This window comes from Volvox carteri, assembly GCF_000143455.1.
Source record: "Volvox carteri f. nagariensis unplaced genomic scaffold VOLCAscaffold_25, whole genome shotgun sequence".
Taxonomy (NCBI): Eukaryota; Viridiplantae; Chlorophyta; class Chlorophyceae; order Chlamydomonadales; family Volvocaceae; genus Volvox; species Volvox carteri.
In genome coordinates, this window is record NW_003307568.1 from 820,667 (window position 1) to 842,629 (window position 21,963).

A 21,963-nucleotide genomic window follows, 5' to 3' on the forward strand; every position below is an offset into this window, starting at 1 on the left:
ACAACGGCGGCCTCATCCGCCGTGGAATCAGATCAACCTAGCATGCAAACGATGCGGGGTTACAAAGGCGCGCGGTGGCAGCTTGCAGTCACTGTACCTCAGCAGCCGCCGTTACCCCGCCACCAAAGAAGCAGTACTTAGTCGGCGGGCTAGGCGCATCCATTGCAGACGTCGACGCACGACCGACCACCTGCACGAGGCTCCCACCACTACCTCATCCATATCGCGTGTACATTTCTCGTCCACTTTCGCCCGTGACAGCCCAGATGACTATGATCATGTTGACAAACAAGGATCAGGACGACTCACGTCCACCCCTTCTCACCCACTGCATGCAGTTCCCACATGCCATGGCTCCCAAGCTTCAGAAATCCTTAATCACGAAATTCACCACCGCGACCACCATCATGACGCGCCAACAAATCTTTCCCCTCGATCTTTTTTGCGGCGCTCAGGACTAATATGTGTGTGTTGGCCCGCTCAGTCCGCAAACCCCCACAAGATGCAGGAGACTGGTGCCGTGGCCTTGACCCCTGGCACGGCACCCACCCTCTCCGGTCACAGAGCGTCGCAAAGATGAAAAGGCGCCAGTCAAGTAACATGTTGCTGTCAGCAATCCGGTACCCAACTGCTGCACTCAAGCTTACGCGCTCCTGAACAACACAACACAACACCCCCACATACCCCCGCCAGCGGTTGCGCCAGCGGGGGGTGCTGAAGTCGACCGGTTCCGTGGGCTGCCGGTCGGTTACACCACCACCGTATATACACCACGGCCGACCTCCGTCACCAAGCTGCACACACCCACACCCACTTACATAGTATGGCATAGATACATACACAATTACATTCATACACGCACATGATGTTAAAAGTGATACGGCAGCACATACCTCATGTGGTCATGTAGCGGCAGGGCTCACAAGGGGTGGCATCCGTGCTGAAGCCGTCACGAGCCGCATATATTGCAATGTACGGCACCAACAGCCAGTGGAATCATCCACGGCGTTATCTCTGGGACCAAGTACCAACGGCTACACAATCCAAATAATAAATATTTCTTCAACCCGAAAAGCAACTAAACTATTGTTCGGTCCAACAAATCTCGTCCAACGGTGAAAATGCGCACTTTCGATGCCGGATCCCACTGCTAATCACCAACAGCCACGCCGGCCCCTTTCCCACCCCTTTTTTCACATTCCACACACGGACTGGGAATCCAAGTCCGTCACTCGGTGCGCCTCCTCCTGATTCCCCCCTAGGCCGCCACCATGTCGGGGTGCGCGCCACGTGGCGGCACACAGACACACAGCAGCGCCCTGACACGTGCGGCACTGACTTAGCTGCCACACCGCAGCGCATGAGGGCACATGAGCAGCACACCCCCTCACATTGGGGAGCCCCCGCAGCACTTCTTGGGAGGCGCATCCCGCACAAGGAAACGAAAGGAAAGCAGAGGCCTCAAGACGTGTGGTGGCCACAACAGCCGCCCCCCAGCATCGCCCCTGCCCCTGACCAGAGCCACGGCTCCACGTGACTTTCAATGTGACCCAGTTGACCCACGTGGCAGCAGTGAGCCAAGCGATCCAGGGGTGCGTACCGCGCCACTCTGCGGGAGCTCTACGCCGGTGTACTACACCGGTGCGGGTTTTCGCGGCTCACTGTGAGACTGGCTGCCAACAGGCGGCTCAACACACGGCACGAAGAGAGAACGACAGGGCTGGAAGGCCCGCTGAACCGCCAAGGTGGTAGCTCTTCCAAGGTCAGGAGTTCGAATACAGCAGGCAGAGGGGAAAACAAACGTCGTACAAATGCGGAGATGAGGTGGTCTTCCATAGTTCATATGTTTGAGCAGATGCACAGCGTAGCGCCCGGTGCAGCGCTTTCTTGTGCGTTGCAGTGAGAGTGAGGCGTGAATACGTAGTAGTGGCAATAGTAGTAATAGTGGTGGTAGTAGTGGTGGTAGTAGTGGTGGTAGTAGTAATTGGCCAAGGGAAGGGAAAGGCTGGTGAGGCTGCCCAGCAGGCGGGGCTGTGCGGCGGCCCAGTCTCAGCCGAACCACGAGCACAACTCCCTCGAACCCCCCACCGCAACCAAGCAGTCCAACAGCCTAATAGTGCCCAGCGGCAGTGTCCGCAAAACACCGTCACCTGATGGCCCGGCGCTACACGATTCACATTCGCATTCAGTGCACGTTCCTTGCCAAAACTCAAAACCTGCTCCAACCAGCTTTTCCTCGTCTGACCTCTTCCCCCCAAGACTCGTATGTTTGCACACCAGGGTGCATGCAAGGCCACTTTCATGCCATTGAATGATGACAACCATGATAATGATGATGAGGGTGATGATGATGTGTGTACGCGTACATGTACGTACATGCCCACAACAGCTTCGGTTTCCAAAGCTCCGGAACAACGAGCTGAGCGCCCCGGGCAAACATGCATGCACGATGATATTAAGCGAGGGTTTACGTGGAGGGCTAATTTGGGGCGCACAGCCCATCTTCCTGACCGCAGCGGCAGCGGCAGCGGCAACTGGAGAAGGAGGAGCTGGAAAGCTCATGACCTGTTAGATCCCTCCCACTGCCCCGCTCGCCCCCGCCACGCTCTGCCCACCACCGCTGTTCACGCTACTCGCCGCAACGCCAAACAAGCTGCTGCCGTACATCCCTGCGGCGGCGCCGTACACGCCGCTGACGCTCCCTACCAACGCGAAGCCCGCTTGGCCCATGCCACTGCGCCGTACAGGCCGCCGCCGCGTGCACTGATACACCGTGGAGCGGGACGCCTCCTTCTTTGTGAGCCGGGTGCTTGCGGGGATGGCGGCGCCGCCCGTTAGGTAAGGACTGCCGCCGCCGCCGCCGCCGCCACCGCCGCCGCCACCGCCGCCACCAGCGGTGCTTATTATACTCACACTCGACCGTCCTATTAACGCCGAGGCCCCGCCGTTACCCGGCTGTGACGGAACGGCGTTCGGCGGCGGCAGCGGCGATGGCAGTATCGACGGGGCAGGAGATGGCGGCGGAGGCGGCAGGCCCTGGCCTTGGACTTGCAAAGCTGCTGGCAAGCCGTGCTGGCCGGGCAGCGGCGACGGCAGCACTGAAGGCGAGGACAGCAGCGGCGGCGGCGCCGTCGGGGGAGCTGCTGCCGTTACCAACGGCGCAAAGGCGAGCAGGTCATGCAGCGCCGCCAGAGCTGTTGGGGGCCCGGACAGCACCTCCGAAACCAAAAGTCCGCTGCACAGTACGGCACCCATATGTGCGATTGCCAACATGCGCCGCAGGGATTTGAAGGCCTTGGGGTCGCGGGTCTCATACAGGGCTGCAGCTGTGGCGCACCCTAGGTCCACTCGGACCGAGGCGACGTCGGCGACGCATCGCAGCCTGCAGAGCCAGCAGTACCGATGACAGAAACAGGACCGCGGTGAACATGGCTTGATACGCAAGAGCGTGCCGCTGTCGGGGCCGCCCCCAATGACTCCACCACCAACACCACCACCAACAACAACACCACCAACAACAACAACAACAGCAGCAGCAGCACCAGAAGCAACAAAGGCCATGAGACGCACCTGAGGCCCCGCAACACGTATCCTCCACCCTCCAGCCCCCCAGCTCCGCCGCTGGCCGGTGGTGCACCTGACACCGACATGCTCATCACGGGCAGCACCGACGTGACCCCATCTGTCTGGGAGTAGCCGGGAATGCTGCCACCGCCTCCACCGCCACCGGCGGCGGCGGATGCGGCGCCAGAGCCCACCGGCATCGCCAGCGGCTCTCCCAGTTCGTGTGTGAGCAGCTCGGAGGGCCAGTCGGCGTCTCGGAGCACATCAATCATCGCGTGCATGAAGCCAAGAGCCAGCGCCTGTCAGATGGAACGTAGTTAGCATTGCCAGTGTTAAACACAGAGCAGGGCAGGGCAGGGCAGGGCAGGGCAGGGCAGGGCAGGGCAGGGCAGGGCAGGGCAGGGCAGGGCAGGGCAGGGCAGGGCAGGGCAGGGCAGGGCAGGGCAGGGCAGGGCAGGGCAGGGCAGGGCAGGGCAGGGCAGGGCAGGGCAGGGCAGGGCAGGGCAGGGCAGGGCAGGGCAGGGCGAGGGGACTAGGAGACCCGACATGCGGATGCACACAGGAAGGGACGGCGAAGGGGTAAGACAGCCGTAACGGCGCAGGATGAGGGACCAACTACGGAAGCACTAGAAGATTCCGGCTGGGGTAGACGGCATCCCGGGGGGAGGCGCTCATGGAGCAAGACCTCCCAGGAGCAGCAGACAAGTCTGCCTTAGATTCGCTGCCGCATAGCGGAAACATACGCAGAAGCAGCATCAAGAGGGCGACTAAGGGCGTCCTAAGAGTTCTTCCTGGAGACCCTATCCCCGCAGAAATGGAGCAATCCCTGATACGGCCCAATGCCCCAACAAGCCACCCACTGGCTCTCGGAACGCCGCCAGCAAGGTGCCGTTTTGCGCGTCCAGGCTGGCCGGGAAACCCCCCCAGGCGGGCAGCATCTCCGCAGCCACGGAGCCGAACACACGGAGCGCTGCGGAGGTCACTTCGGAGTCCCAGGCTCGCAGCACCTGAGGTGGAACACGGCGGGGGGAAAGGGTACTCAGGCGAACTGGTAAACGGGTTAAAGATAAAACAGGGTAACGCAAAAGCCGCTACGAGAGGATCTTGGAGGGTAACCGGCGACGGGAGCACCGCGTAGGTGGAGTGCTGCGGCAGGCGAGGTTGCGAATGTAAAATACATGGGCGGGGCGGGGCGGGGCCCGATACACGGCCTTGCCACACGTCACGTCACAGTTGGATGTTTGGAGACGAGGGGTTCGTTTAAGGAGCCACAATGAGGCATGACAGGGCCCTACAGCGGAGGGCGGAGGGGGACCACAGGTCGCACAACACAACCCCGCAGGTCGGAATATCTTCTCGGAACAGCGGAACGGGTGGAGAGGAAGAGAAAAAGAAATAAGAGAGCGAGAGAGAAAAGGAAAGAGAGAAAGAGGACATGGGGGAAGAAACGTGATGCAAACTCGTCCGGAACAGACTCGTCCACTTCTCCGTCCTTACCTCCTAACCCCCACAACCGTTTTAAACTTTGGACGCCGGCCGTTAATTCCTTGTTTCCTTGCATAAGGTTCCCCCTCCCCTCTCCCCGCCCTCCCTCACCACACACGCAATCCGGCTACATTCCCACCCACCGAACCCTCCCGACCCGCTCGCCGTATGCCACCCACCTGCACTCCAGCCACCTGCACCAGCACCAGCGCCAGACGGCCCAACGGTGCACTCAACACGCCGGGAAGCACCTGGCCAGGCGGGGGGGGGAGAAGAGGGGGGTTACGGAGATCGGGGCCGCGCGGGGATGAGAGGGGTGGAGCGAGATGGGTTGCCAACCACCAAGCCGTGCCACTCCCTTTCCTTACCCCCACCCCTGCATTGACTTCGCCCTGCAGGTAGCAAGGAAGGGGAAGGTCTGTTGCCGTACAAGGACACGCAAGCGACGACACAACACAGACAAACAAACCGACAGACACTCAAAGACAAAAGCATACATATACGCGTGTGCACATACGCTCACATGCATGAGCGCACACAGACAGGAAGCACGCCGGCTCGCACCACGCTCCGATACTCGATACGCTGTACGATAACCCTCCCACCCTACCCTCTTCACCCTCCCATCTCAACCCTCCCCACTCGCGCCACACGCACCTGCTCCGCACCACGCCACGGTCTACGCTCCAGCGCGGGCTGCCTCGCCAGCAGCTGCGGCGACAGCAGCTGATACAGATCCGCCTCATCTAACGGCACCGCACTGCCGGGGGCCGCCTCACTCACGCTGATGCGGAAACGGCCGCGCGACCAAATGATGGCTCCGGGCAGCGCCTCGGCGTTGGGCCAGGGCTGCAGGCGCTCGAAGGTGGCGGCGGTGAGCAGCACCATGCCCCCCGGGACCAGGTCGGACACGGCCTTGGCGAGGGCCATGGCGGGGCCGCTGTATGCGCGGCGGCCGCCCACCTTGGCCCAGTGCAGGTCCCGGCCCTCCTCCAAGCCGGAGTGCATACCGCAGCGCACTCGGAAGCCCCTGTTCGCGTTTGAGGGACGTCCCAACGGGTTAGGGTGGGCGGGAGGACGCAGAGGTCAGGAGAGAGGGGGGAGGCGCGGAAGCGGCACAGCATGGCGGCCGAACCTGCACCGGCCGCTGCCAGCAGCAGCAGCAGCAGCAGCAGCCTTTAAATGTCCCGCAGGAGCCCCTCTCCCGTCTCCTGTACACCTTCTTCCCAAGATTCACTTCCGCACCTGAAACAAATGGTTCCATCCAGAGCTGCGCCCTGTTGCGCCAGAGCTTTCTTGCTGCCGGGCGCAATCCGCTGCACCATCCCCGCGCCCAGTCGTCCCACCAGCGACGTCGCCCCGCTGGCCTGCGGTTGGAGAGAGCGGGATCCGGAAAGGGGGGCTGGGGCCGAGCCGCATTCATGGGCGCCATGGAACAACCCAGAAAGTAAAACACAGCAGGAAGGAGGAGGGAGGAGGTGCAACTGCCAGGCTGCACGAGGGCACGGCGCCTCACACATGACCTGACGTGGGCTCACATGACCTACATGGGGGTGAGCCAGGTTTACGATGCGGTGGCAGAGACGCGGCGACAGCGGCTTTGAGACACTAGCAGCCCGGGAGGGGGGGTACAAACCTGTCGGCTGCGCAAGCCGTCCCTTGCGGCGGCTTCCCATTGCGGCATGTCGCCGCCGTGGGAGATGATGCTGTCCAGCCGCCGCGTGAGTCCACCCATGAGCCGCTCCGGAGTGGGATTGCGACTGACGGGCCGCCGCCGGCCGCCGCGCCCGCTGCTGCCTGCAGCCTTGCCGGCGGCCGAGGCGTCAGCGGAGTTCGACGCTGCCTGTACGGCAGACAGCGCCGGCATGGGCGACGTCAGCGCCAGCGGAGGAGAAGAGCCTCGGATGCAGCCGGCGGAAAGTGGAATGCCTTCGGCGGCAGGGGCGGCGGCGGCGGCACCACCACCCATGCCAACACCGCCGTCAGCGTCGGTGTCGGATAAGTGTGGTTCGATTTCCGATGCGCGGCGGCGACTCGCGCTCGTAATCCGGGCGCTATTGTTGCCATCCTCAGATAGGAGCTTGGGGCCGCGGGGTAGCTCGCTATGTGTGTCGACGTTGCTGCTGAGCGCGTCCTGCTGATGCGTGGCGGGGAAGGAAAGGATTAGGTGAAGGTAGGGACTGAGATAAACCTACTGACCTAGCCGGCCGCTCTCCCAACCGAAGAAGCTTTTACCCCTCTCTCCCCTTTTTTCCGCCCACACCCCACCCCTGATGTCGGCGGGTGCGAGAGCGCCGCAGCAGCTGTCAAGCCACTTGCGGTCGGCGAAAGCGGCGGGCTGATGAAAAGCGGTTGTATATACATTACTGCATCAGCGACGACAACAGCAACGACTGACCGGGACAATGTCCCCTCTGTGTTGACTGCACCCATCCGTAGCCTGACGTGTTGTTGGTTGTTGGTTGTTGTTGTCATTGGTTTATGGATCCCGGATTAACACAGCCCACCCTCCAGCGTTTTCCGCCCTCCTCGCCTCTTACCCAAAGCCGCCCCAACAGAGTGACAGCCAGTGCGGCGGCTGAAGGTGGTGAAGCCCTCTATTGGCAGCTTTGGCAACTCCTAGCTATTCACAGCAACCCCAAAGCACACAACATTTTACAGCTACCTTACCTGCAGGCTGCTCACTGCACCATCTGCCTCCAGCAAGCTGGCACCCCCAGAGCCCTGCTCGCGCTGTGATGGCATCGGAGACGCCGAAATGCGAGATGCCATCGGGCCGCTCTGCGGCTCGCCTTTCGCTGAGGGCTTTCGGCCAGCGACGCGGACAGACACAGCGAGCGGCACGACTGTTGCAGCCGCCGCGGAAATGGCGGCGCCGTCAGCCGTGGACCGTGTGTACGACATCTGCGGTGTGGCCATGGAGGCGCTCCAGGCGGGTGCGTCGACGCTATCGTGGGCGCTGCTGACGGGCCCCATGGTACCGGAGCCACCGGAGAGGTGCGCGAAGGATATGCCGCGTGGCAGTGCCGCTACCGCCGCCGCCGCCGCCGCCGAGGGAGAGGGGTGGTCCGCCGCTGCCGCCGTCGTCGATGACGGCGTTACCGTCGCACCCAAGCTCCGGAGCGCCTGTAGCGACAGCCTGACCGCGCGCCCGACCATGCCCTCACCGGGCTTGCCCCTTGCCCTGCCAAAGCTTCGGCGCGCTTGGAGAAGGTGTTGCTGCGGCTGCTGTTGCGCTGCTGGCATCGATGTCCGTTGCGGCTGCGGCTGCATCTCCAGACGGGCACTAATAGCTGAGCGCATAACCGCAATGTACAGCGGCTCTGATGCCGGTGCGTGCAGCGGCGCTGCCGTCGCCATTGCCGTGGCCACACCGGCCGGAGACGGCAGTTCCGTCGCGCTGGAGCATGAGGGGCCGCCGGTGGTCGCGTCGGTGGCGACGCCGCTGCTCCCGCCGCCACCGATTTCCGGCACCCCTGCCCGACCCATGTTTCTGGCACCGCCGGAGTCCATACATCCACTGCCCTCGACGCGATGGCTGGCAGCAGCCACGGCCCCAGCTGCGGCAGCGCCCACCAGCGGCCGCGGCAGCGGCCTGCTTGACGACCGCTCCTTGCCAAACGTCGGCAACGTCTGATCGTCGTCGGCTGTACGGAAAGGATCTTGTGCGCTGTCCAGCTCAGCACGCATCCGCAGCGCTGCAGGGAGGACTTCGCTGTACGATGGCATGGCTGCGGCGGCTGCGGCGCGGCCGGCGCCGCTGCCCATGCGCGTGATGCCGTACACGGCCGACGCGCCCACCAGTGAGCTCGACGGCCGGGCGAGCGGACCCGGCAGAGTGATCCTAGTCGGCAGCTCCCCCGAGGCTCTGCGGGCATCGTACGACAAACGCGGCCCGCCGTCGGCATGGTAATGCCAGGTGACGTGTCCGGAAGGAAACTTGGCGCTCCGTGTGTCGTACAGTTGTCGCCGCGAGCCGCTCCCGCTCCAAGCCCCGGTGCCGCCGTTGCCGGTCCCAAGACCACCGCGCGTGCCGTCGGCATGTGACGTAGTGTTGCCGCGGGAGGCGCCGGAAGGTGAAATCCGGTACGCCGTTCCTTGCGCCGGCGTTGCAGCTGAGTCAGAGGAGTCATTACCTGTGGTACCGAAGGACTCGGCGCGCGACAGCTGAAATAAGTACGACGGAAACCTGATTGCGGGCTGCACCGCTTGGCTAGACTGCGCCGTCCACGACCCCGATGTGCCGTACATGCCAGCGGCACCGGATTTCATAGCGCCTGCCGTGTGGCTGCGCAGGTGTGACAGCGACAGGGGTTCCGCCGGTGGACTGCCGCCGTCAGGCGAGGCAGTGGTGGCGTTCAGCGGCGCAGCGGCAGCTGCGGCGCCGCCACCGTGTTGGCCGGTCTGGCTCTCGTTCCGCTGCTGTGTCTGAACCTGCTGCTGCTGCTGTTGCTGCTTCTGTTTATGACTGCTGGGGCTTCCCCCACCACCACCTTGCGATGCGACGGCGACAGAACCCTCGCTGTCACGGCCACCTAGCGCCGCCAGCCGCGGCAACGGCTGCGTGCTACGCCCGCCGTTGCTGCCGCCGCCGGCGAGCAACGACAGCGGCGACAGTGTTCTGCGCAGTCCAGTGATGCTGTTGCTGCCACCGGCGAGTGCGCTCGTCAGCTGATGGGCTGTAGCTGCGCCCGTTGCCAGCTGCAGCATGGCTTCCATGAACGTGGCCGGGCCGGCGCTGCCGCCACTGACCACGCCGTCCCCGCGAGCGGTGCTGGTGGACTCGCGGCCCCCGCTGAGGGCAGAGAAACGCTTGGACGCGTTCCCGGACTCCCCCAAAGACATCAGCGCCCCCAGGCTGGCCCCGCCACGGGAGATCCGTTTGCTGCGCAGTGCGGTCCCCAAGACGCTGATCAGACGGCTGGTGTTGCTGTCGCGGCCACCATCGCGGGAGGACGGCGTGAACGGCAGCGCCGAGCTGTCCCGGTTACCGTTGCCGTTACCGTTGGAGCCTTGCGCTACTTCAATCATGCCCTGCAGGCCGCCACTATCGCACATGACCGCGACGCCTCGACTGTCCGAGCTTCGAATGTCGGGCAGCGCGCGGCTGTCAAACAGGGTGCCCGTGGCGCCAGTTGCCACGCTGTCGAGGGCAGCAGCGCCGGATGACATGGAGACCGACCCCCGGGTCCGCGACACGCCGCCGAAGGGAGGTCTGTTCGGCGCGCCGCGCAGCCGTGCCGCCTGCGTGTAAGCCTCCATCAGTGCCTCCAACCCGCCCCACACGCGAGAGGATGAACCATCGGGATGAACCATCGGGCCCGGGCAGGCCACGTTGCTGCTGTACATGGAGTGCAGTACATGTCCACCAGCCACCTGCACGAACCCACAACCCGACGCCGAGCCGCGAAGGTAGCCACCGTGGCCGTAGGCAGTGGACATCCGCGGAGGCGGTGTGGAGGATCGCCCGGGCGGTCGCCGCCGCGGTGGAGCTGTAGCGGGGGCAGCCGCATGCGGCCCCGCGGCATCCTGCAATGCGGCGCTGCTACCGCCCGGGGCAACCGCCGCCGTCCCCGGGGCCCGGGACGGCTCACCAGATATCAACGGCCGAAGCATTGCGGGGTTGCCCGCACCGGGTGCAGATGTCGTTCCTGGCCTGTGCGCGACGGCCAAGATTGCAGCACCCTGGTCCAGGACCGGCATGGAATTTCGGAACACCCCGTGGGTCAGCCCAGTGGGGAACGACCCCGACCCCTGGGTCGTCACCCTCTCATGCATGTCTTTTATCTCGCCTTGCGGCAGCGGTAGCCCCGGTCCACCGCCTGGATCCGAATGTGTGGTGCTGCTGCGGCGGCTGCTGCGCCGCGCCGCCGCCACCGCCGCCGGTATTGCCGCCTCCGGCGACGTATGCAAAGCACCGTCAACTGTTGTCTGCAGCAACCGCACACGGGGGGAGCCTTGTGAAGAAACCCCCGAGGACTGGTCCCCGAGTGTCAGCGTCAACGCCGCACGTGCCGCCGCCTCTGCTGCCAATGCCGTCGGAAGGGGCTTGTCCGCCTTGTGTCGACCCACCGCCGTCACCGTCGCTGCCGTTGTCGCTACTGGTGCTGCTGATGCGGCTGATGCTGCAAGATCCAAATCCTCGGAACGCCACCGCGGAATATCACCGCGCGGCTGGGGCTGCTGGTGGTAGTGGCTCGGAAGTGAGTAAGAAGGTCCCATCACGATGAAAGAGCCGGGCTGTTGTTGCGACTGCGATGCCAACATTGGCGTCGGCGTTGAGGCCGACATGGACGGATTACTTCCCCTACCGCCCACCGCCACTACAGAAGAAGTCGTAGGCCCGCCCATCCGCAAGTAGGCCGCCTCCGGCTGACGAGCATGGACCTCCTCCCAGCAGGTTAAGGCGCCCGCACCCTGCCGACTCAGCGGCGACTGCACGTACTCCGTCACGGCACGGTGACGGCGCAATACGGGATTGATCGGCGGTTGTACGGCCCTGCCGCTCGCGACGACGAGGTGCGGTGTAGCACCGGAGCTGTACCCGCTGGAGCTCGTCCCGGCGGAGCTCATGCCGCTGCCGTTGGTGGCGGCGATGGCGGCGGCGGCGGCGGCGCCGCCGCCAGCAGCGTCAATCGCACTGGCGGAGGCACTGCGCCAGACGGCGCGCCGAACGGAACGGAAGGCGGGCGAGATCCAGCTACTTGGGCTCCTGGACACAGTAAGGCCACTAGGGCTGACCTGGAGCTCGGAGATGGTGCGTCGTACGGCGCCCAGCATGTGTCCGTCGACGTTGCCTTTGCTGCCGCGGGGCAGTGCAGCGGCTGGTGTGCCCATGCCGTTGCTGCTGGCAGAGGCCGACGGAAAGCCCCTGCCGCCAGCCTTGGTGTAGGTGATGCTCCTAGCTTCGTTTCCAGCCACCATGGCGCCGGCTTCGATGTCAGGCATCCCCAAGACCAGCTCTTTGCGCTGGGGGCCACCTGCGGCTGCGGTAGTGCCGCCCACGACTGCCCCAGCATACGGCTCCGTTTTCCCTGCCGCCAGCGTCGCCTCCGCCGTCCCCGCCCCCGGCGGCGCCCCGAACGGCCATGTCGTCAGCCAGCGCGACATATCGGACCTGGTTGGTGGGCCGCCGATGCCTGACCCTCGGGACGGCGCCTGCGGGACCGGCTGCGTACCCGCCAGCGGCGGCGGTGTCGCCGCCGTCGCGACCGCCGCCGCCGAAACCGGAACCGACGAGCTGGCACCGACGACAGTTGCATTGCTGCTGCTGGCGGCGACGGCAGCGGAGGCGGCTCCCAAGCCGCTGCTGGCGAGACGCAGCAAATCAGCACCTCGCTCATCACAGGAGCCGCCACTGGGTTCGACCTCCAGTGGCGCGAGGCCCCCCGGTGCTGCTGTTGCTGCTGGTAAATCCACCGCGGCCGCCGCACCGCTACACGGCCGCACCCGCAGGCTATGCGAGAGTGGCCGTCTGTCAGAAGACGAGGAGTCCGAGTTGTTCGTGACGAGATGGCGCACCGCGGATCTCGGCAATGAAGCCGAGGACGTAGCCGCCGCCTCCGCCTCCGCCGTCATTTCCAAGACGGCTGGGTTAACCAGCGAGCAAGCCGTCACGACCCCTACGGAGCTCGTCCCAGACGCACACTCCGCATGCTCCGGCGTGTCGCTTGTACCTCCCAACGCCTCCTGGCTGTGCTGCTGTTCTTGCTGCTGCAGTTTCTGCTCCTGATGCTCCTGATGATGGAGCGGATGCAGCTTCAGTTGCTGCTCTTGCTGTTCTCGCTGCTGCTGAGAAGACGGCGACAAAGATGATGATGATGATGATGATGACGACGGCGGCAAGGCTGGCTGCTTGCCTGCCGCCGCCGCCGCGGCAGCAGCAGCCACTGTACGCAAAGCTGGCGGCGGCGGTAGCAACAGCTGCGGCGGCACGTCCGATTCGGATATCGGACCGCCATATGACGGCTGCAAAGCCGCCGCAGCCACGACGGTGTCCCGTAGCTCACCTTGGACAGTCTCCAACACCGCGAGGACGCGTTTGCCATTCCCTGGACGACGAGTTTGCAGGCCTTCACCCGCAGCACCAGCAGCCATAGCCATAGCCATAGCCACGGACACCACATGGGCTTCTGCTGGATCAGCCGTGGCCGCGGTCACAACAGCGCCACCATTAACGTCAGTACTAGCGCCACACAAACCGCCAGACGACGGCTCCAAAACAGTCGCAGTCCCCGGCTCGGGAACCGATGCCAGCTCAGCTTCTGACCCCGGAGTCGCCTCCACAGCTGCCCAGCCCGGCGTCAGGAATTGGGGGGTGGAAGGGGTTGATGACCCCCTCAGAATGAGCTCCCTCTTACTTTCCGCGGCACCGACCGTAGTGCAGACGGCCGTGGTGCTGGATGCTGCTGCTGCTGCTGCTGCTGCTGCTGCTAGGCCTGCTCTTGTTAACCCTGCTATTGCAGTGGCTGTAGCAGCTGCAGCTCCAGCTCCTGCACCCGCCGGAGCAGCATCCTCGTTGGATGTTTCATCTCGCGGCGTCGTGGCGTCAATCTCCTTATGTGCGTTATTGGGGTGGCGCAACGTGTGGAGTACACCATCATCTCGCGGCCAGCTGTCCCTCGGACTCTCGCCCCCGTGGGTGCCACTTTCCCCGGAGCTCTCCTGCTCAGCCACCAGGTCGTCGAAGGCGGGCATCAGCACGTGGCTCCCGCGTCGCTGCCGCTGCCGCTGCTGCTGCCGCTGCTGCCGGTGCCGGCGGCGGTGCCGCTGCTCGGATGGATCCCCGACAAGGATGAGCGGCGTCTCGGCCCCGCCGCCCAGCGACGAGCGCTGGGCGAACTGCTTGAAGCCCAGGCGGCGCATGATGGTGTCGCGGCTGTCGGGCGTGCGGCCGCTACCGCCCCCGCCGCCGTCATCGTCGCCGGAGGGAGACCGCCTGAGTGTCGGGGCAGAGTTCCAAAACAGCAGGCGGCAGGAGGGTTGTGCAGCGCTTAGGCGACATGCCTGCTGCTGCTGCCGCTGCGGCTCCTGGGGCCCTACAGCACCCTTGATCTCCTAGATGGCGATGATGCGCCTAATCGACAAACATACCTTTGCGTTACATTATGAGTTGTACCTAACTTGTGCGGCTCTTATTAGGCTCTTGGGCCTCTGCTAGCTCGTATGGGTACTCGTTGCACACCTCTCTATCTGGGTAACGCAACCGAGGCGTAAAATACGCACACGCACGTATATATTTCACCGCGGTCAGCACATCCACGAGCAAACTCCGACCGCTGTCCCAGTGCTGCTGACTCCGAGAGCCGAACCGAGCCATGCATCCACCAGCTCGCTGTTCCACAGCAGGCAGGGTCCAGTAAACGACAGACTGCATCCCTTCACCCTTCACCCTTCGCCCTTCACTTCACTTCACTTCACTGCGGCGCAATTCCCCGCTCTCGACCCCACACCAGTGTCCCGATGTCCCACAGTCCCCAGCTGCACACACACGCTCCGGAGGGCACTGGCCACCAGGCAGCACACACCGCAGCCCCCTTCCCTTCACCTTCACCCTCTCAGCGCGCGCTTACGTTACAAACCGCCGATACCCCGCCATACCTGTCCGCTTGGCTCGCAAAAGCCAATCGCAACATAAAATCCACGCCGCCAACCAGCCCGCCGGCAGCAGGGCCGGCAGCAGCGGCGCCGCCGCCGCTCCCTTCGCCGTCGCCGGAGACCCGTAGCGTGGCCAGCAGGGCAGTGAAGGGCGGTGTGGGTGTTCCCGCCGAGGACCGCGTGGAGTTGCGGGCGCGCATCAGGACTAATGATCGGGAGTTGTTGCCGTTGCTGAGGCTGTTATTGTTGTTATTGGTGCTCGTGCTGGCAAACAAGGTGTTGCTGTTGTTGCGGGAGGCTTCCGTTGATCTGTGCCAGAGCTGCCGACTGCCGCCCAGATCCTGTGATGCAGTGCGTCCGTAAAATGGGTGTTGCGAATGTGACTGGCGCTGCAACATCAACGGCAGCCCCAGCCGCAATGATGCCTCCTCGTTCGCATCCGTCAGCCCCACCCCAGACGGGACCCTCTCCCCGCTTGGTAAAATCGCCAAACCCGAGTGTGCTGGCAGGCTACCGCCACCGCCGCCATCGCCGGCAGCGCTGAACCACGGCGGCAGCTGCAGGCTGCCGCCGCTACGGTAGCGCCCAGAAAACGCCACTGCCGTCGTAGCCGCGTTGTCCAGGTCACTTCCCCGCTTGCGCGGCCGCTTCGGCCCGCCGCTGCCGCTGCCGCCGCTAAGGCTATCACCCTCCACTGTCGCGTATGGATGTTGCTGCTGGAGTTGCGGCAGCTGGTGCAGTGACAGCCCGCCGGCGCCTGTGCCGGGCCCCGTTCCCGTCCTCGTGGGAGGCACCAGCGGCGCCTTGCGCAGGTGCAAGAGGCTATCGCGCTCACACGTGTCGGTGGCGGAGTCCGCGTCCAGGCCGGAGTGGGATCGGGAGCTAGTGCCCTGGAAGTCCAGCTCCGCGCGGCTGTCACTGAGGGAGCGACCCTCCACCCACGCCGCCGCGCCGCCGCCATCACCGGCGGCGGAGTCGCCGCCGCCGCCAGCGGTGGCGTCGGTTTGCCGTGCCCGCCGCCGAAGGCCTGCGGACCAGCTGCCACGTTCCTGCACGCGAAGGCCCTGAAGCGTGGAGAAGGTTCGGGACCGACCCGGGGGTCGCCTGGTGGTTCTGCAGTGTACGGCAAGGAGGACGGGCCCAGGGATGGCAGACGGAGAGGGTGTTAGTTGAACGCGCTAGGAAAGCTTGCAGGGTAACTATCATGCAGCTCGGCAGGATAAAAGGACGGGAGAACCGGTCGGGGCTCAGGAGGCCTCCCGCCACCGCTGCCGCGGGAGCAGCAGCCGCAGCGGCAACAGGGGAAAGAGGCGCACTGAGGGGTGCGGCGAGGCGAGGAAACGCACAACACGGTAGAAAAGAGACGCTACAGGACAAAGCCTTGACCGCACATACATACATACATACATACACACGTATAGGACCGAGGAAGTACCGTATCACCGTGCGCTACAGGAAAACACCCCTGAAGGCGGAGCACGGCCTGGCCTAGACACAAGAGTACATGACCCACGCTCCGAGAGACCTACGCTCTATACAGGCTCTTCATCAGGCGCTCGTCTGAGTTCAGCACGGCCGCCTGCTCCTCGTCCACCGCCTGCTCCAGGGGGGAGGGGAGAAGGGGGAGGGGGGAGAAGGAAGAAGTGTGAGCCGCCCTGGGGAATGAGAGGGGAATGTGTAGGGGGGGATCTGAACGGGCCATGGGGAGATACGGGGGGGCATGCATGCGACGCACCTGCAGGCCCCAAGGCTCCATATTCGTACACGTCGCCGTACCCAAATCGCCGTACTCTGGTGGACCGCGTGTCGTACTCATGCCCAGGGCGCTGCTACCGCCCATCACGGCCAGTCCCTCCTCCAGGCCGCCATTGCTACCGTGAGGGCCTCCAGCGCCACCACCGGCGCCGCCGTCGTTGGAAGCGGAGAACGGGGCCCCCTGCCCGGGCCCAGCCTGCGCGGCGCCCTCGTTGCTGTCCGAGTGCGGCGGTGTTTGCCGTACAACGGCACCCAGCTCGTGATCCAGGAGCTCTTGCGGCCAGGGGAGCTGGAGCAACACGAGCTGCAGAACGGGGGCCGTTGAGGAGCGGCCTATCAGCCCGGTGCTTACGACAGTTTTATCAGTGCTATCATATTATTATTTATTTTATCATTTACTAGGATTTAATAGCTGCTGATGTAACAACATGAATAAATGGATGGTGGTAGGGGTTGTGGCTGTGGCAAGGCGCGAACAAGGATGTGCAGACGGCAATGCTCCTCGGAACGAGGAAAAAGATGTCGCGGAAGCTACAGCTAATCAGTTGAAGCCTCTACCACACAGAGAAAGACCAATTGAACACATAAGTCCATGGCCCCCCCGGCTTTTACGGACACACCCGCACTTGTGTGCGGAACTTGTAACTTGTAAAATAAGCCAACCCAAACGTTGGAACCCATTCAGGACATGCACACGTTGTGTAGATAAGCGGCGACATGAGCGGCGTTGTCCAGTGAGCATGATGACGAATTGGCGTGAACACCCGCAAACCACAAACCACGAGGCTCCGTTCCGCTCTCTATGTTTGCATGCGTACCTGAATCTCCAGTGCAAAAGCCGCCGCCTCCACCGCCGTGTAGAATGCCAACACGAAGCTGTCGCCCTCCTGTACGGAGTCCAGGTCCAGACGGGGGCACGCGAGGGAACAACGGATGCGGAGGTGGGGCTGGCGAGTGGTGCGCTCTTGGCAGCTCCACCTAAGGTACTACCAAAAACGGACACCGACGAGGCCTTGGCGCTTCTCAACCGTTCCTATCCTTCTCTATCTCACCTCCTATGCACCACCCGCCCTCCTGCGGAATAACTGCTTCCTGGTGACAGACAGTGCACTCCCGCGCAGGGAAGCGAGAGAGACCACTTCAGGCCTACCACTACCAGGGAGACCACTTCCGCAATCCTGCTGTGTTTTACGACATGATACTGCAAGTTTTATTTGAAATCCTCACACCCGTACCGTACCGTACCGCACCGTACGTTACTGTAAGGAACCGCACCGTACCGTGTGGCACTCATATCCGCGGTACCGTGGCAGCAGTTGCCGGAAGGCGTCGTTGTGGAGCGATAGCGCGGCGTCCATTACCGCGACGGGCAGCGTTTCCCACAGGCGCGTGGAGTCCTGATGCCGCAGTCGCAATAAGTCAGACAAGGCGGTCAACTCAGTTACCCGGGGGCCATCCGATCAGGACCGCAGAGGCCTCAACCCAAACGGAGAAGAGAGTACGAATATGAATAGAATGCAAGCTCTGTTGGGTCTTCTTCCCTGGGATGGGACGATCATCCGGGGTCGGTTCAAAGCTGGACATAGTTCAGGTCGCTGGACATTTTCTATGTCCCCGCACCCGCACCCGCACCCGCAAGCCCTTGCGATGTGCAGTTCCAGCCTGCCGGGATACAGCCTGCCGTACGAAGACAACACTGTACCCCGGACGATACCCACATGCGCTTCGGGGGGTTACACCACCGGACAGTCCGGTGCAGAAAAACCGTATACCACAGGACGTCTGTTCAGGAAGGGCTGCGTGTCGATGCAACGAACGACGGGCCAACCCGAGCTGACCGCCACTGTCCCCCACTCTCCTTCCCACTCTCCTCCCCCCACTCTCCGCCGACCCTTCCAAACGCAATCCCTTGCTAACCTGCACGTCCGTCAACATGAGTGTCGTGTCCGGTCCATACCCCGGAGCAGTGGACCGGCGGTCCAGAGCCGGCATCCACACGCCCAGCCTGTGCGCCAGCACCCAGCCCCTCATCCACCATAGCGCCAGCGCCGCAACTAGCGACGCCGCTGCTGTAGCCACAATGCTACTGATGATGACGCCTGCGAGCTTTGCGCCTCGGAGCCCACCGCTGCCAGTACCAGTGTCGTTTCCGGCGCGTCCCACGCTACTGGCGTCTGCTTGGAGGCCCAAATGCACTGCCAGGGCGTCAAGCACCGCCCCGCGGTTCGCATCGTACGCCCGCCTCAGGCGGGTTATTGCCAACTGCGAAACGGTCGTCAGGGTACACGGGTCTCAGAGTCAGGGCCCGGAAACAATATGCATATTGGGGTTACGGCAAAGCGGCACAGGGCGCCCGGGCATGCCTCCGCCCCGCAGCGACTGCGGCCCATACCCAAGTACCATACCCATCAGCCTCGGTGCAGGCCGCACTCGTAGCTCGCCAGCTGTGCCCCCACAGGACACGTACATCGGTACATGGCCCCCAGCCGGGAGAGCTGAACACATACAGCATGACGCCAGCATAACAATAGGAATGGGCAAACCCCGCCACGCAATAAGGTCCGCCCGATACCCCACCTCCGCCAGTGCAGTTGTGTTCGCCACAGACCCGAACGCCGCGTCATTGGCTGCCTCACGCAACACCTCCAGCAGCCCCTCGCCCAGGGCGGGAGGCAGCCGCGGCGCCGTGAAGGTAAGCGGCCCCCTCAAGCTGTCCCGCAGCGCCGTCAAGTATGACGAGATATCGTACTTGTCGTACCCGTACGACGTCCAGCGCTCCACATCAGCGAGCTGCGACGCGCGATGTACCGTTGCGCCGCCCTCCGCGGGCGACAGCACGGACTGCCAGCTGCGGTTCTGGCCCAGAGCGACCGCTGCCACCCGCCACGTGGCATATTGCAACAGCGGCGGAGCTGTGGCGTTAATTTGGAACGCCAGTACGTCATGCCCCAGGTACACGCCCCGCAAGACTCCGCCGCTGCCTCCATCTGGCCCGTCCGCCTGGCTACTGTTGCTGCCGCTGCTGCCGCTGCAGGCAGGACTGCCACATGACCCAGCGGCGTCTACGTGTCAAAAGCAACAGGATAGGACAGCGAGGTACCGGTAGGCAGAAACAGATACTATAAGTGCTGTGATCAGCATCCAATCCACGGCGTTAGAGAGGGTAACAGGGAGGCATGGTCGCAGATGGTTGCAGTAAAGAGGGTGAGGGAGCTGCGGCCCGATGTGGACATGCGGAATGAACAGCAAAGGCAAGGTCAGGACTCAGCAACCAACCCACCAGACAACCAACCCACCAGACAAGGCGCTTCCAGGTAGCGCCGCAACCAACGCCACACTCCCCACAGCCTCCTCCTCCTCCCCCTGTTGCTGTTGTAACGCCCGAGCATGCTGCAGCCCATGCTGCGAAAGCTCCCCGGCCTCAGCCTCTGCCGCCAAATGCCGCTGCCTCCGCCTCCGCCGCCCCTGCTGCTCCTCACGCTCTTTGCCCAGCTGCCATATCGCTGCTTTCAAGGAACTCCCGTAACCCACCACAACAGCGCACTTCGCCAGCGCTAACTGCAGGTCCGGTCGCACGCACGGCGCGTGAGCGGCGCCTGGCGGCGCTAGCCCCATGAGTTCGCGGTACAGCTGCAGGGCTTGGGCCAGGGACTGTACGGCGGCGGCGGCAGCGGCGACATCAGCGCCACCTAGCTGCTCGTCTATCAACTTCTTCAGGTCCTCCTCCGAGGTTTGCACGCGAATGGAAGCCAGCGCCAAGCTAGCCCAGATGCTTATGAGCAGGTCAGCATCGCGGCTACAACCCGACGGGAGGGCGTTGCAGAGCCCGCTGCCAGGTCCTTGGACAGCGCTCCTGGTGCTGCTGTCATTAGGCGTCTGCCGCTGTTGTTGTTGCTGCTGCTGTCGCCTCTGAAGCTGCTGCAACAGCGACAGTAGCCCGGGCCAAGTCTGCGCCGGGCCGGCCCCGATGCTCCGGAGGGCGTCCCTAGGACAGGAGAGAACGGCACGCAGCAGTAACGACAGCAGCAGCAGTAGCAGCACTAGCCCCATGGGTCAGGGCGAAATTGGGAGAGCTCAACTTGACCGCGGCACCCCTAAGCACCCCTGGCTGCACGCGCTGGTTTAAGGGCCCTTTCGAAGCATATGGTGGCGTGGACAGAGAGGAAGGGAAGGCCTCCCTAGCATTCACGCGATTTGCTGATCTGGGACACCTGTCCACCGGCTCAGGTTGCCCCCACTGATAGACAGCCTTCGCTCGATAGCTGACTACTGGCTGGACTAGCCGGTCCCCTTGCTGGACGTCCTCATGGACGTGCGGGTGGACCACGCCACGTCCCGTGCAGAACCCCACCCATTCCCGCCTCCATCCCGTGGCAGCATTCCCCAGCATGTTGCGTGGTGATGGCCCTGCCTCGCAATACGTCCCACAGCGTACCTCCTGTACAACACCAGCGGCACCTCCACAGCGTAAGGCAAAGCTTGCAGCCTTCCGCCGTATAGCGCGACCATGCTGCGCACTTCCGGCAGCACATCGCTCCATTGCAGGTCCGGGTCCTGCAGCAGCAGCATGCTGGGCAGCTCCTGTGCCGCGGCGGCGGACACGGCCACCGTCTCCGGCCTGGTAGTCCATCCTGAGTGTGTTGGGGTAAGACAGCAATAACCAATTCATGTCGTTGCGGCTTTCCGAACCGATTGGACGGTCTTCTCATTTGCATTCCACGCTCGCAAGCTAACGGGGGCCGGGGGTAGCTCTTCAATGCTGCGTTTACCATCAGAGGCGTTGTCGCCAAGCCGTAGGCCGCCAGAGGGGAGCGGGGGATAAGGGGCTCGGACATGCTGAGGATCCGCACGGCACACGTACGACGGTCGCCACTAATGGCGGGACACTTCTCGCACCTGCGTATCCCTGCGGAGGCTTGCTGTTCAACCCGGTGCCATTCCACCATCCATTTTCGCTGGTCTCATAATCAACCGTTGCTGCAATCTGTGCTCTCCCCAAGTCCTGTCTGACCTCCTCCGCAAAGTCCGCGGCGGAGGAGGGCTGCAGCTGGCTCCCCGTATCATTAGCATTTTCAGCTACCCAAGTTGTGCTGATCAGCAGCCGAAGGGTTGGTTGGTTCTGCGCGCCGTACACCGGAATGGCAGACGGAACCAACGGGAGGGTGTTGTGCCAGCAACCTCCATTAGCCATGCAAAGTATGTGCGGTGCAATGGATTGCTGGACCTGCCTTTTGCATCGCTTTTGGGAAATTATTGCCACGCTTGCCTACGGCATGAAGGTATCTGCCTATGCAGTCAGCGACCTATCCAAAGTGAGGCCCCAGTATGCCTTATACAAAGGCCAAATCGTTTAACGCTGGCTGCGGACTCACCTCTGTTGAATTTTCACAGCTCGCCACTGCTTGTACAAGCGAAACACTGTTGTCCACAAGTTCACAAATGCTTGATAATCTGCAGATGTGCATGGTATGCATAGGTTGTCCAGAAACTATGAACTTCGTTGCTAAGGACTGGCATACCCGGGTGCGCACGCGGCCGACTGGGGCGACTCATTTGCATTAG

At 63.4% G+C, this 21,963-nt stretch overlaps 1 protein-coding gene across 1 annotated transcript; it reads right to left on the reverse strand.

The window, feature by feature from the left end:
- Positions 1-2,568: 2,568 nt before the first annotated feature.
- On the reverse strand, positions 2,569-21,875 carry VOLCADRAFT_92293 (uncharacterized protein; the record flags this gene model as incomplete). The annotated part of the gene is made up of 22 exons (XM_002951743.1): positions 2,569-3,382; positions 3,571-3,863; positions 4,425-4,571; positions 5,229-5,300; positions 5,418-5,441; positions 5,707-6,079; positions 6,295-6,416; positions 6,686-7,183; positions 7,720-10,980; positions 11,368-13,337; positions 13,647-13,987; positions 14,650-15,759; positions 16,176-16,243; positions 16,382-16,705; positions 17,220-17,288; positions 17,682-17,798; positions 18,319-18,663; positions 18,979-19,463; positions 19,698-20,197; positions 20,837-21,032; positions 21,298-21,520; positions 21,774-21,875. 22 exons carry the CDS (start codon positions 21,873-21,875, stop codon positions 2,569-2,571), a joined length of 11,454 nt encoding a protein of 3,817 aa, XP_002951789.1.
- Between the last annotated feature and the right edge of the window lie 88 nt (positions 21,876-21,963).